The sequence below is a fragment of the Hippocampus bargibanti genome, linkage group LG06, assembly GCF_051943395.1.
Source record: "Hippocampus bargibanti isolate YZ-2025 linkage group LG06, ASM5194339v1, whole genome shotgun sequence".
Classification (NCBI taxonomy): domain Eukaryota; kingdom Metazoa; phylum Chordata; class Actinopteri; order Syngnathiformes; family Syngnathidae; genus Hippocampus; species Hippocampus bargibanti.
In genome coordinates, this window is record NC_142739.1 from 16,683,190 (window position 1) to 16,697,766 (window position 14,577).

Genomic DNA, 14,577 nt, shown 5'->3' on the forward strand with positions numbered 1-14,577 from the left:
AAACGGGAAACTTCCTCAGGAATGGAAAGACAGCAACATTGTCACCATTTATAAAAGGAAGGGGGACAAGTCAGTCTGCGGCAACAGCCGTGGCATCTTCCTACTTTCTGTTGCTGGCAAGATTCTTGCAAAAGTAATGCTGTTCCGTCTTACATCGCACATTACCGAAGACATCCTCCCAGAGACACAATGCGGTTTCAGGAAGGATCGAAGCACTCTGTACATGATCTTCTCTGCGCGCCAAGTTCAGGAGAAATGCAAGGAACAAAACAAGGACCTCTATATCACCTTCATCGACCTTACAAAGGCATTTGACACAGTTAACCGTGACATTCTCTGGACCATACTGCAGAAATTTGGCGTTCCCTCCAAATTTCTCGGCATCCTAAAACAGTTCCACAGCGGCATGCAAGCAACTGTACTTGTTGGTGGCCAGCAATCTTCCCCGTTCCCTGTGGAAGTCGGGGTGAAGCAGGGCTGTGTACTTGCCCCTGCTATATTCAACCTGTTCCTGATGGCAGCTACGCTCCTCTTCCATAAGTCCATCCAGGAAGGTGGCGGCGTACAAATCCAATTCCGCCTGGATGGTAGCCTGTTCAACATCAGACGCCTACAGGCCAAGACCAAGACCCTGATCAGCGACATCCACGAGCTACAGTATGCAGATGATTGTGCTCTGTTGGCCCACAGCCCAGCTGCCATGCAACATGCCCTTGATACCATGTCCTCCGTCGACCGATCACTCGGTCTCGTGATCAATGTAACCAAAACGGAGGTCATGGCAAAAGAGAGTTCTCCTACCCCAGCGTTCACCCTCAGTGGCACACCCCTCAAGGTTGTCCAACAATTCAGCTACCTCGGCAGCATTCTAACACCCTCCTGTCTAATTGACGATGACGTCCAGGCCCGCATCCATCAGGCCTCCAAAGCTTTTGCCAGATTGCGTACTTGTGTGTTCGAAAACAACCACTTAAGAATTCCAACAAAAGTCGCAGTCTACCAAGCAGTGTGTGTGTCCACGCTGCTATATGGAAGCCTGGACCATCTATCGACGCCATGTGAGACGCCGTGATGCATTCCACATCAGGTGCCTCCAACGAATCCTTTGCATCACCTGGCAGGATCGTGTCTCACACACCGACATCCTTCAACGCACCGCCTCCACCAGTATCGAGGCTATACTGGCAAAGAGGCAACTCCGGTGGGTTGGACATGTCATCCGGATGCCTAGCTGCCGCTTGCCTCAACAGGTGCTTTATGGACAACTCCTGTCAGCGAATAGGAAGCCTGGTGGTCCTAAGCTGCGATACAAAGACCAGCTTAAACAGACTCTAAAGAAATGCAACATCAAGCCCAGCGATCTGGAGTCTGCTGCAGCTAACAGGCCACTGTGGCGTTCCTTATGCCACGAAGGGCGACACAACTTGAAAACAAACGCACCCAGAGGAGGATCGTGCGGCACGAGCAAAGACACCTTTGTGCTGCTTCAGTACCGCCTCGCCAGCCCGGTACTGGCCTCACATGTCCTGAATGTGGCAGGATTTGTGGCTCCAGAATCGGGCTTCATAGTCACCTACAGTGGCATCGAAGCCAGCGCCGATAACCACTGTCCAATACCCCACAAAGCAATGGAAGTGACGTCATCTTCGACTTCGATGGACTGCCAAGAGTGTGTGTGTGTGCGTGCGTGTGTGTGTGTGTGTGTGTGTGTGTGTGTGTGTGTGTGTGTGTGTGTGTGTGTGTGCCATGTATTCAGTGCCATATACTTACGAGTCACAATGTGAGGTTCACTTTCCCAATCTCCTGTACAATAATGGCATTAAAACTGGAAATACTGCAGTGCTTGGTCGATTGGCAATGCCACAGTTTTTTTTCACAATACGTTTATTATTGTGTTTGTACAATTTCAAAGGTTTCAGTCCTTTATCATCCGGAGCGGTGTTTCTGATTCATGTAAAAAGGGATGACATCTGAACAGAACAGCTGTCAAAATGAAGGGTGGCGTTAATTACGGGGTTGGGAATAATATTAATGAAACGTCTATCAACGTCTACTTTTTTCAGACTTGTCACTAACATAACTGTCAAACTAAGGTGAATAACAGCTAAATGCTTCTGAACTCATTTAAGTGCAATTCATAGTACAGAAGTCTCAAAAAGTCAAAGTTTAATTTGAGATTTGTAATGTGTCCCAATACTTTTGGTTCCTTAAAAATTTGAAGGCATCAGAATCAGAGATAGCATGAGACTCCGAATCAGAAAACCTTTATTCGTCCCACAATGGGGAAATTTACATACACACAAACGTGTAATTCCTACCTAGTTCACCTGTTTAGAATGCAAATACAGTGAGACCTCAATTTACGAACTTAATTGGTTCCCAGACAGTGTGTAAGGCGAAAAGTGTGTATCTCAAAAAAAAATTCCCATAGGAAACCATTAAAATGGGAATAATCCGGTCCTGAGTTTCCATAAAATATACTTTTCAACTAAATAAGTCTTAAAACTACACACAACATACCTTATTTTATGTATAATAAATGTGCTATTGTATTGTAATGAAAGAAATACACTGCATTGTATCATAAAGTCACTTTATTTACATTTGTGATGGTCATTTATGGCTTGATGGAATGGCGTTGGAGGTCGAAGGTCAAAGGGAATTGCTGTTTGGAAAGTGAGCACATTACATGACGACGGTAAAGAAATAAACTGTGCTGTAAAATAAAGTGCAAGGAGAGTCACCTTCCATAAGGACTGTTGGTAACTTAACCTCTGGTGCTGTTCGATCGTGTGGTTCCGCCGAAGATCACTCCGCCAAATAGTGCTTATTATAAGGTTTAATTTTCAGAAATTTGACGTTTGTAAGACGAAAAGTTTGTAAGTTGAGGTGTTTGTAAGTTGAGGTCTCACTGTACTGTACTCTCAGATGAATGCAGTAAACCTACAAGCAAAACACATCTTACATTTTATTTCAAATTTATTGTGATGTTGTTCAAACGCAAAACGATTTCCCAATACTTTTCAACCTTATGATATTTCAACTTTGAAACAAATCGTAAATTTGAATTGTAACTAACATCAGACCGAAGAGGACATAAACTAATGCAACTGATAAATACAACCATGAGCGTTCCTTTCGGCTTTTCCGTTCTGGGGGTCACCACAGCGAATCAGTGTCCTCCATCTTCAGATTCGCATGTTTGTTTTGGCCAAGTTTTTACATCGGATGCCCTTCCTGACACAACCCTCTGTATTTATACGGGTTCGGGGACCGCCACAAGAAGACACTGGGTTATGTCCCCTTCTGGCTACAGAACAAGCAACTCTATGAACTTAATTAGGATGAAGATGCTCAGTAAACGGCTCCCAAACACAAAATGGTCATCGGCACAGCAACATAAAAAAAAAAACCATAAATACAACAATAATGTACATTATATGACAGCTCAAAAAGACATTTTATGATCGGGTCAACGTAACTGATATGGATTGAAAGGATGTTGCTCACAATCCCTGTTCGACTTCATCCAAACGTCATTGACTAGGCCTTCAAATTTCTTCCACAGCACCCCTACCAAACCAGGCATAAATAACTTTGCTCTTGCAAACAAGAGTTTTGTTCCTCACAAAATTGGAAGCATCCACCTTTCCAAAATGCAAGAGGGATGATTTTGATTGAGTCAAACCAAATAGAACAACATTGATAAAATCTGTAGGTTCTGCGTTTAGTCAAACCAAACAGAAGAGAATTAGGGCCACTGAAGAAAATAAAATTGGCTTTATTCTAAGAATTGTGACTTTAAACTGAGAATCCTGACTTTATTCTCAGAATTGTGACTTTAAACTGAGAATTCTGACTTGTTTTCGAATAAAGTCAGAATTTAAATAAAGAATTATCACTTTAAAGTCAGAATTCTGAGAATAAAGTCAGAATTTTCACTTTAATGTCAGAATTCTGAGAATGTCAGAATTCTCACTTCAAAGTGAGAATTCTCACTTTAAAGTTAGAATTTTAAGAATAAAGTCAATATTCTGACTTCAAAGTAAGATTTGTGAGAATAGTCATAATTCTCACTTTAATGTCAAATTCTAATAACGTCAGAATTCTCACATTAAGAAGTCTGAGGACAAAAGTCCGAATATTGGCAACCTTAAATTTTCTTCCTTAATGGCCCTAATCCTTTTCCGTAGTCTGCATCAATCCCACTGGTCATTTTTTTATGGTAACTCAAATCCAGTGTGAACATACTTCCCTCTAGTGGACTAATTATCTCAGTGCACCCAGCAAATTTTATTCATCGTTGCTGGGAGCCCGAATTGAAACGCCGCAGTGATTCTCAACACAATGATATATAAGTACATAAACTCAAGAGTAGTTACGTGTTTTGTAAATCAACAAGAACCTACATGTCCCGTTTGCATTGCTTATACAAACATCTCATACATGAGTTGCAATTATTTTTTTTAAATCAACACGTGTAATCTGTACACGTATTAGCCGAGACATGAGAGTAATGAACATAGTCTGTACACGGTTTCATCATTTTAAAATATCAATTTCTTCACCCTACATTCATCTTTTCAACAATGAAATAAATGCTGCAATTAGGACAGATTTAATTCCAGGGCCTGACGTTAAAGTATTCGTGCTCATACCTGCATTTCCTTGTGGGATTCAGCGGGCCCAGTTGACTGGCTGCTTCGGTTCTTGTAACTAACTTTAACGACACGAGACGTGGACGCCATGCCCTCCACGCCACCCTTTTTTTAGTCAATGCCAATCGAATTCGTCAACAGATGTGCTATGTCCACTGTTTCTTCAAAACCACTCAAGGTTTGATGCTACTGCTTCTGCTTTCAGAGACCATCGTGTTGTTGTTTTGGTTACCAAGGTAACGCAGGCAAATAGAGGAGGAAGGTTGAAGAATCTGTCAGACAAAAAAGCTTGGACGGAAATGAAACTTGAATAGGGCATTGAGTATTGTCATTGTAGTTTAGAATTCTTTATAATTACACTGCATCATGAATTGTTTAATACAAACGAGAAAAAAACATACCTCCACGGGATTTAGAGGACAACTAGAGGCGTGACATTAACAACATACTAATGAGGAATTGAGGTAGTGAAGTTTAGAATATTGTAGTCAAAATGTCCGTGTTTTGGATTTTTTATTGTTTCCTTTCTCACATTATGATTATGAATCCAGATATTAATTGTCATATCTACTGTAATTGTATTTGTTTTCCAACTTATTTTAAACATGAGAAACACTTTAGTATCTGTCTGTTATCCATTTTGGATTGTTTTGATTCCATGTTCAAAACAAATGTAAAAAAAAAAAAAAAAACAAATTGTCCCAGTTCACGAAGGCCTCTCTAAAAACGAATGTGAACTTGTTTTTTTTCCACCAGATATTTATGCAACCATTATGAGTTTGTTTTTTTGTATTCGAAGGCAGAATTGCCCACGTTTTTCACCAGTAGCTGGGTTTTAATCATCATCACCATAGTATGTCATGGGCATTTAGTAAGATTAGGTATTAGTAAGATTAATGAATTACAGGTTTGGTTCTGCAACAGCAGAAGCAAGATATTTCCCTGAAACATCATTGGTATAAAAAACAACGTATGGTGAAATGTGTATTCCTCATGTTCAAATTTACAAACAAAAAATGAAACTCTCTCCAAAAACATTTCTTTCGGACAACAAATCATTTTTGGAATCACTGTCAAAATACGTTTGGAGTCAGTGACGTGCAGTCAGGGGAGGCAGGTGAGGCTGTGCCTCACCTGTCATCATGGAAATATCAACTGAAAAAATAAATTAAACGGTTATATTTATTTAGTGATTTGTACTTTAACATTCTTTTCCATTTAACATCACCATTTTTGGATTTTTTTTTCAAAATCGCTGAATTTTCACATTTACCGTGCAAATACTATGTAGAGACGAGCGGTGAGGCACCAGCCGGCTGAGCCTCACCATGGATTGCGCAATGACTATGCTAACTGTGCTGGCTTGCTCTGCAGTGGGACTGCGTTGCTGTCCCTCTGCATATCGCTATTAAAGTGTTCAAAAGCTTTTAGTATATCAACTAAATTTCTACAGTAAAGCGGGTATATATAATATACGGGTATATAGCGGGTATATATAATGTACAGTCACTGTACTACAGTGTTTATTTTATTTTTATCAAAACTGTGTGCATAGGTGAGGCACACAGTTATTCTGCCTCATGACAGGGGGCGCTGGTGATTAGATTCTTCTTGCGACTCCTCGGCTGCAGAATAATAGAATTGGTGACAGCAAGCTACAGTAAACAGTTAGCAAGTTAAGTGCAACCATCCAGTCATTTTTTTCGTGTTGCTTGGTCTTATTTTCAGAATGGAGGATTATATATCTAAATTGAAATAATTTTCTAAACTGGACTTTCAATCACAGCAGGAGATAATAATTAAAGGAAGACCAACACCGGACTGTATAGCTCACAAACGGTGAGGGATGAATATAAATCTTCTGGACAGCTTCTCAGCTTTTTGGCCAAGAAGGATCTCATTGAAACTATTCCTGAAGCGACAAAGTTGCTCCAGCTCGTGCTCACTGTTCCAGCTACTACAGCATCAGTGGAGCGGTCATTCTCAGCACTGAAAACATACAGTCGGAACAGGACGACTTTCGACACTGGCAGTGATCTCCATTGAGACAGAGAGACTTGGACTTCATTTATAAGTAATGGTAACACGATAATGTTTTTTTATTTTTTTTCTTCTGTGTTAGTTTGTATAGAGTATATAAATAATGCCGACATGACATTTTAAACAAAACACGTTAACTGTTGCCAATCAAATGGTGAATAAGATACTCTGTGGAGTTCATGTTTGTAAAAATGACTGATGACGTCAGTGCCTTACCAGCCATGAACCTCACCGCACGTCACTGTTTAGAGTCACATGCTATCTCTGATTAGAATTTGCAGTAATATATTTATATGAATTAAAATATTGTATTCTGAATAAAATATCTAGATTCGTGTCCGTCTGAAATAATACAATTCACGTTTAAATGAGTTGAGGAAGAACCCCCTTGAAGCAAAACGTGTGCCGTATACTGTATTATGTCAATGTAGTTTTTGGTCGTTGAACGATTGTCACACTTCCAACAACCAAGTACTCGGGACCGTTTCTAGATGGCAGCAGCGCACTTTCCAGCATCGCCAAGGTCCACAGAAGAGTTACCAGGAAGCGGCCAACAGGATTAAAATTACTCTATGGTCCAAATGACTTTATACTGTAGCATCTATTGTCTTTCTCCAAGGCGGCAGATATCAGCACGAACGCTTCGTTTTTTTATAAAATAAGTGTTTAAACAGGAAAAAAAAACCCGTTGCGCTCTGCTCGTAACTCAAAACTCATGACACGCCTACGCGGGACACGAGCAGAACTGTCAATGAGCTCATCGTGTGGGCTTCCTCTGGTGTGTAAAGCCAGGAAGAATGACTCCCTCACAGCCCGCATCAGCACCGCAGTGACGTAAGAGGGGGATAAATTCAATGTGGTGCACAATGCACCAACCCCACCTCCTTCAGAAACGGAATCCCAGGATATCCCACCCTCATTCGTTTCCCATCCTCCTCCCCTATTTTTTTTAAACCTCCACCTTATTCCACTCCAGTATCACCCCTCCCTTCTCTTCCTCCAATCAACTCGGGAGCGCCGCCGCTCGGTCGTTAGGATTTCTCCCTTCTCGGTCAAAATGGAGGTCTTTGGCTTAATGAGCAGAGCGTTTATTCCACGGTCGGAGCTTCTGGGATAAAAGGTTACAGCTTGCTTGTGTGACCAGTTCCGACGACAAATCGCTCCGGTTTGTGGATATTTGAGGGGCGGTTTGCGCACGAGAGAGTACAGCCATGAGCGCATCGGATGGGCTTGATGAGGCTGCAAAGGACGCTCCAGACGTAGCGGCGTTTTTCAAATCCGGTAAGTCAGGAAGGGGCGAGTCTGCTTTCAAGCGGAGGGTGTAGCTGCACGACTAGTTGTGTGCTCACCGGTACGCTGCGTCGGTGTTACATAGCATCATAACGGTTTTAAAAAGCGTTGCACGTACTGTACCTATTTATCGCATTTAATTCCACCAGCTTGTCATGGTGTTAATCACAGCCATTAACGACACATTAAATGTGCGTGATCAAGAGCTGCGTGACCCTCACCGGAGTATTGGCTGCACCTATATCCAAACAGGACACGTTATCCCCAATATATGACGAAGATCGGGCTAGAATGATTATTTCATCCTATGGGACAATCATGTGTGAATGGGCGATGCAATGCATTGCACGGGGCCTTTCTGGCGCTATGGCATCATCGTCATAACAAATACGAATAGACAAGCCCTCTGTAAAAATGCATCCAAAACGTAAACGTGTTGTGATGGTACTCGAAAGACGAGTGTGATAATCTGATTTTTACTTGTGCGTGCGTATTTTATGACACCCTCTCCCGAATATGTGCATCGTGTTTATGAGTAACTGTCCCACAGTATTAGGTACTCATGCACATCCAAAATTCAATCACAGAGCTGTATCAAAAAGCCCCCTTTTAGATGAATGATGCCTTTTAGAGAGCAATACTATTTTAGTGTCAATAATACTGTGTTGTAAAGTGTAGCAGTGATGTGCAATGCATCACATCGCAAGATATTTTTTTCATGCCAAGGCAAAATAAATAGTAACACCTCTTAAATCGATGCCGTGTTGTTCTTTGCCACCATACAAATCCACAATAATAAGCATTAAGCATTATGGGTATACATTGCTTTTCCCGCAGGCAACAAACATACAAAATAACTTGTTTTAAAATTTGCTCTCCATTCACACGAAACAATGAAGACATTTCATTGGCATTGAATGGTCCAGGAAAAATTGCCGAAATTGGCATGGGTTAAAATCTCATGTCAAAGATTCAATTTTAACCGAAGTCAAACTCTCAAATGTTGCAAAACCATTCACAAATTCCCCAAATTATACGGGAAACAAATAAAGATCGACTGTGTGTGTGGATACCAATGTCATGGTATACAGTTGCCTCAGGTTTTGTATCGAATTTCATTGGATTGTGAAACTGTTCCGAATTAAGCTGTCAGTCAAGGTGTACTGTGTGGATATTTTATTTTTTATTAAACTATTGAGTAGTCCCCCAATCAGCCTTTAAACTCCATGTGGCCCTGTTTTTCAGAGTCTGTTTTGGAGGGGGTATCATTTCTGGTTCAGGTGCATTGGGTGTGAGATGTGATGTTGCCCCTAAAAGAGGGGAACCACCAGCACTTATCCACCCCACAAGAAACAGCTGCCCCCCTGTCTTATTCAGCTGATTCTCTCTTTGACACCTGGTGCCATTGGGTCTCTTGTTCATCATATATGCATTAGCACAAAAAAACACAACATTTACACACGTCCACCAATTTACACTTTATATATTCAATGCAAGAGACTTGTTTGTAAGATAATCTCGACATTTCACACACGTTTTATTGACGATGTGCTGTACGAGGAGCACTTAATACATTTATGAAATCACTGTATGAAGTTAAGGCCACCATCTTTTTAAATGTTTTTATTGTGGTTAATTCTCAAAAAGATGGGTGTCTTTCACTAAAATAATATTTACTTTGACTAAGACTTTTTCTCTTACATTGTTTTAGAAAATAACTACATACAAAACATCTGGTAAATGGCCTTTCCCGACAAGGTACTCAGAGTGTGTGTGAAGAGCTTTACACCCTCCTCATCGACTTCTTCACTTTAATAATAATAATAAATTTCATTTCTAAGCGCCTTTCAAAACTCTCAAGGTCAGTTTACAGTCACAGGATCAGTTTTTCTGTGGGTGAGCAGCGGCAGCCACATGCGCCAGCGTTCACTCAACCCGGAAGTAACTCAAATAGATAGAAAGCGAGCCAGCCAGCGATTAGATAGCCAACAGATAGCCAGCTAGCCATCCAATAGATAGCTAATGGATAGCCAGCTAACCATTGAGCTACCTGCTCAATGACAATTCGACATGGTCATGGCGCGGTGAAGGTCGGTGGGTGGTGTAATAAATTGGACACAAGAAATCAACTTTGCTTGCCAGACAGTGGGGAATGTTTTTTTAATAAATAAATATTATATTCTTCCAATTGCTTGGGTATTTTTCAATGCATTTTCCTTTAACTTCTAAAACGAAATCATCATAATCGATATTACCAGTAAGGTATAATGTTTTGGCCACAAACTATTATTCTTGTTCTTGGATTGGATTGGATTGGATTTGCCTTTATTAGTCTCACAGTGGAGAAATTTACATCTCACAGCAGCAAAGTGATGAAAGGAATGAAAGCAGAAAAACAAAATACATGAGCTGCTGGAAAGGCAGCCACTCTCGCGGCGCCGTCTTGAAGTCAAAAGAACAAAAAACAAACTAAATAACAAATAATATGACAGCATAGAGACAATATGACAAATCAAAGACACAGAGAGACATTCATTCTTCAGGATTCTTCTTCTTATTATTCTCATTCTTCTTATTACACGAGTTACCCACTGTGCCTCCTGATTATCATGTCAATCTTGTTTAGTTGCTGTGTTTGCGTTGCCTTGATGCAATAGGGCTTTCATATTTACATCTCTAAACCAATCAATATGTTAAATTCTGACACTTTCATGGGCACAGTGGTCATTTCACAAAATGAAAAACGCAAGTAGGATATTATGAAATCACTAAGCATGTTCTCTTTAACAACCGACAAATGCCATCATTAATTTGAAAATAGAGAACATAATTACCTTGGATGGTGTATTTTTTTTCAAAATATACTATACACAGTGGACATAAAGGTAATCCACAGTCGCACTCACTGTTGGATTGGATTGGATTGGATTTGCCTTTATTAGTCTCGCAGTGGAGAAATTTACATTTCACAGCAGAAAGGTTATGAAAGAAATGAAAGTAGAAAACTGTTTATATTGTTAGGACATAAATAAACCAAATAAGCATGTTTTTTGTTGCTCAGGACTGAATGTATGATGTAAATATTTATTTACGCAGAATTGTTTTATTCTCAATACAAACACACACGTATTTGTGTATGAATTGAAATGTGTATTTGATATTTTCTTACAAGGAAAAATGTCCTTCTTGCTTGTTAAATGGAAATAAGTTTGATCATTGGAGATTGATCTCAACTAGACTCCTTGAACTAAAAATGTGAGAGGTATGATGAGATCAGAGGGAAGTTTTGAAATTAAGTTAGTTTGTTGTCACTCCCTCCCAAAAAGGCTCCAGATGGTCAAAAATGCTGCTGTTTGCCTTCTAATTGTTGTTTGTAGGAGGTAGCAGATAACACTAGCCTGCCTTTACTTCTCTGTATAGGATGAAGGATTTGTAAACATTCTCTTTAAACTTAAAATAATCTCACCCCACTTTACCTCTGCACCCACCCACCTCTGCTCAGGTCAGTTTAACCAACATTACAAAAGATACCAAGAACTAAGTTCTGGTATGTTCATTCTGCAACCTTTCTTTAGAAAAATTCAATTCATTAATTAATTCAAAAAGTATTTCACTGATTCATCGATTCCTAAAATAACCATTAGTCACAAAACTAATTTCTCAAAGCTGCATTGCTGATATCAGAGAATAAGGATGGCTCAGTGGAGTTGGGCTGTTTGGACGTGTATGTGCCAGCAAACACAGCTCATGCAGTGTTCATGATGGAGAAAGAAATGTCTGTGGATGCTGGAAATAAGACAGTATTAGTTAGAAAATATAACATTTTTTTTGTTTGTTTTTCCAAAAGTAAATGACATTAAAATGCAAAGGGGAGAATCAGAGTGGAGCAAATAAAAAGTAACAGTCATTTGTTCTTCCTTTAGATCTCTTTTTTTGTCACTAACACACTCTCGTCAATATGATTGATAACAATGATAGAAATCATAAAATCAAACATTCATTAATATATTAATTCATTCAGACAGTCATTGAAAGCCCTTGGTATGCTTTTAATTCAACTGCTGCCTTGTTCTGTAATCTAATACAAGTACACTTCATTCATCCATGCAAACTTAGTATTGATCTATTCAGTGCATACACTAATTTATTATTGGGGAAAGCGTTCGAGAGCTACAAAGTAACTGCTTTCTCGGGGACCCTGTTTTGTGTTATACAGTGTATATATATATATATATATATATATATATATATATATATATATATATATATATATATATATATATATATATATATATATATATATATTTCTATATATATATATATATATATATATATATATATATATATATATATATATAATATATTTCTATATATATATATATATATATATATATATATATTGATATTCTCGGGAGTCGGAAAAAATATCGACATAACCGGACTATCGATATATCTGATCCTGCGGCATGTAAATTTTCTCCTTGCGTTCATAGAAATAGTATCGTAATAAGCAGTACTATCGATATAACGAGACTTTACTGTATATACACACACACACACACACACACACACACACACACACACGCACACACACACACACATGTATGTATGACAGAACAGTCACACAAGACTGCAGGTCCCGACATACCAACCTGTGCACAGCCTGGATTGATTACAAGAAAGCATTTGACTCGATGCCACACATGTATCACTGAATGCTTGGAGTTGTATAAGGTCAACAGGACCCTGAGAGCCTTCGTTGCAAACTCGATTAGGATGTGGAAAATCACACTTGAAGCCAATGGCAAGCCACTAACGCAAGTGTCCATCAAATATGGCATATACCAAGGTGATGCACTCTCCCCACTGCTGTTCTGCATAGGCCTGAACCCCCTCAGCTAAATAATCGCCAAGACAGGCTATGGATACCGCCTCAGAAAGCTACGATCAGTCATCTCCTCTACATGGATGACATAAAGCAGTATGCTAAGAGCAAAAGTGACATAGATTCCCTGATCCACACAACCAGGATCTACAGCAGTGACATCGGGATGTCATTCGGGCTGGAGAAATGTAGTCGGATGGTGACTAAGAAGGGCAAGGTAGAGAGAGAGAGTGAGAAAACACACACACACACGAAAGGCAGATGACAGAGCTTGAAATTAAAAAAAAGTGAGTGAGAGAGTGTGAGAATAGTGACAAAATGGATAGAAAACAGTTAAAATATCCCATCAATCAGGCTCCACAAATAACCCGCACAAGTCATTTGTACACTTGATGCAAAAAGCTATCAACCCAGCTAAACAGATCACAATTGATGAAGAACTAGATATAATTATCACAGAGAAAGCACCTACAAGGAATCATTCCTCAAGATGGCAAAAGTAGCCTATATTCCTCATCAAGTGTTTAATGCTGAGGAAACCGGACACTCTATTCCATCAAGCAATTAACGGCCATCACAAAGGTAAATAAAATGACTTTATTGTGTAGTACAGTTTATCTCTTTAATCATGACTTACAAAATTACAAAGTTCAACGTGCAGTCAGGGGAGGCAGGTGAGGCCGTGCCTCACCTGTCATCATGGAAATATCAAATGAAAAAATAAATTAAACAGTTATACTTATTCAGTGATTTGTACTTAAAAGTTCTTTTCCATTTAACTTCACCATTTTTGGATTTTTTTTTCAAAATCGCGGAATTTTCACATTTACCGTTCAAATACTAAGTGGAGACGAGCGGTGAGGCAGCAGCCGGCTGAGCCTCACCATGGATTGCGCAATCACTATGCGAACTGTGCTGGCTTGCTCTGCAGTGAGACCGCATTGCTGTCCCTCGTTATTAAAGTGTTCAAATACTTTTAGTATATGAACTAAATGTCTACAGATTAGCTGGTGTATACAATGTAGAGCCACTTTACATTATAAACACTGTACTACAGTGTTTATTTTATTTTTTATGAAAACTGTGTGCATAGGTGAGGCACACAGTTCTCCTGCCTCATGACAGGGGGCGCTGGTGATTACAGATTCTTCTTGCGCCTCCTTGGCTGCAGAATAATAGAATTAGTGAGAGCAAGCTACAGTAAACAGTTCGCAAGTTAAGTGCAACCATCCAGTAATTTTTTCGTGTTGCTTGGCCATATTTTCAGAATGGTGGATTACATATCTAAATTGAAAGAAGTAGAGACTTTTAAAACTGAAGATAAGGAAGGCTTCTACAAAGAAGTTATAGCTGCCTTTCTTCAGAAGGAGCGGCGCATGGACTTCATTTATAAGTAAAGGTAACACGATAACAATTATAATAACGATAAAATAAACGATTATTTTTTTCTAATTCTTTTTTTTCTATGGTACAGTTTATATAAAGAATGTGTACATAACATTTTAAACAAAACACGTTAACTGTTGCCAATCAAATGGTGAATAAGCTACTCTATAGAGTTCATGTGTTTGTAAATCTGACTGTGATGACGTCAGTGCTTCACCAGCCATGAACCTCACCGCACGTAACATATACATATATATATATATATATATATATATATATATATATATATATATATATATATATATATATATATATATA

At 39.3% G+C, this 14,577-nt stretch overlaps 2 protein-coding genes across 2 annotated transcripts in view; one reads left to right on the forward strand and one right to left on the reverse strand.

Annotated features, from left to right (window-relative positions):
- The window catches only part of dnah5 (dynein, axonemal, heavy chain 5), a 152,815-nt gene extending 147,911 nt beyond the window's left edge, over nt 1–4,904 (reverse strand). Inside the window, exon 1 of the mRNA XM_088997780.1 lies at nt 4,659–4,904. Coding sequence (XP_088853906.1) covers nt 4,659–4,748 — 90 coding nt within the window. The 5' untranslated portion in view covers nt 4,749–4,904. The remainder of the gene's footprint in view (nt 1–4,658) is intronic.
- Nucleotides 4,905–7,690: 2,786 nt separating this feature from the next.
- triob (trio Rho guanine nucleotide exchange factor b) overlaps nt 7,691–14,577 on the forward strand; it is a 141,487-nt gene continuing 134,600 nt past the window's right edge. Inside the window, exon 1 of the mRNA XM_088999776.1 lies at nt 7,691–7,979. Coding sequence (XP_088855902.1) covers nt 7,910–7,979 — 70 coding nt within the window. The 5' untranslated portion in view covers nt 7,691–7,909. The remainder of the gene's footprint in view (nt 7,980–14,577) is intronic.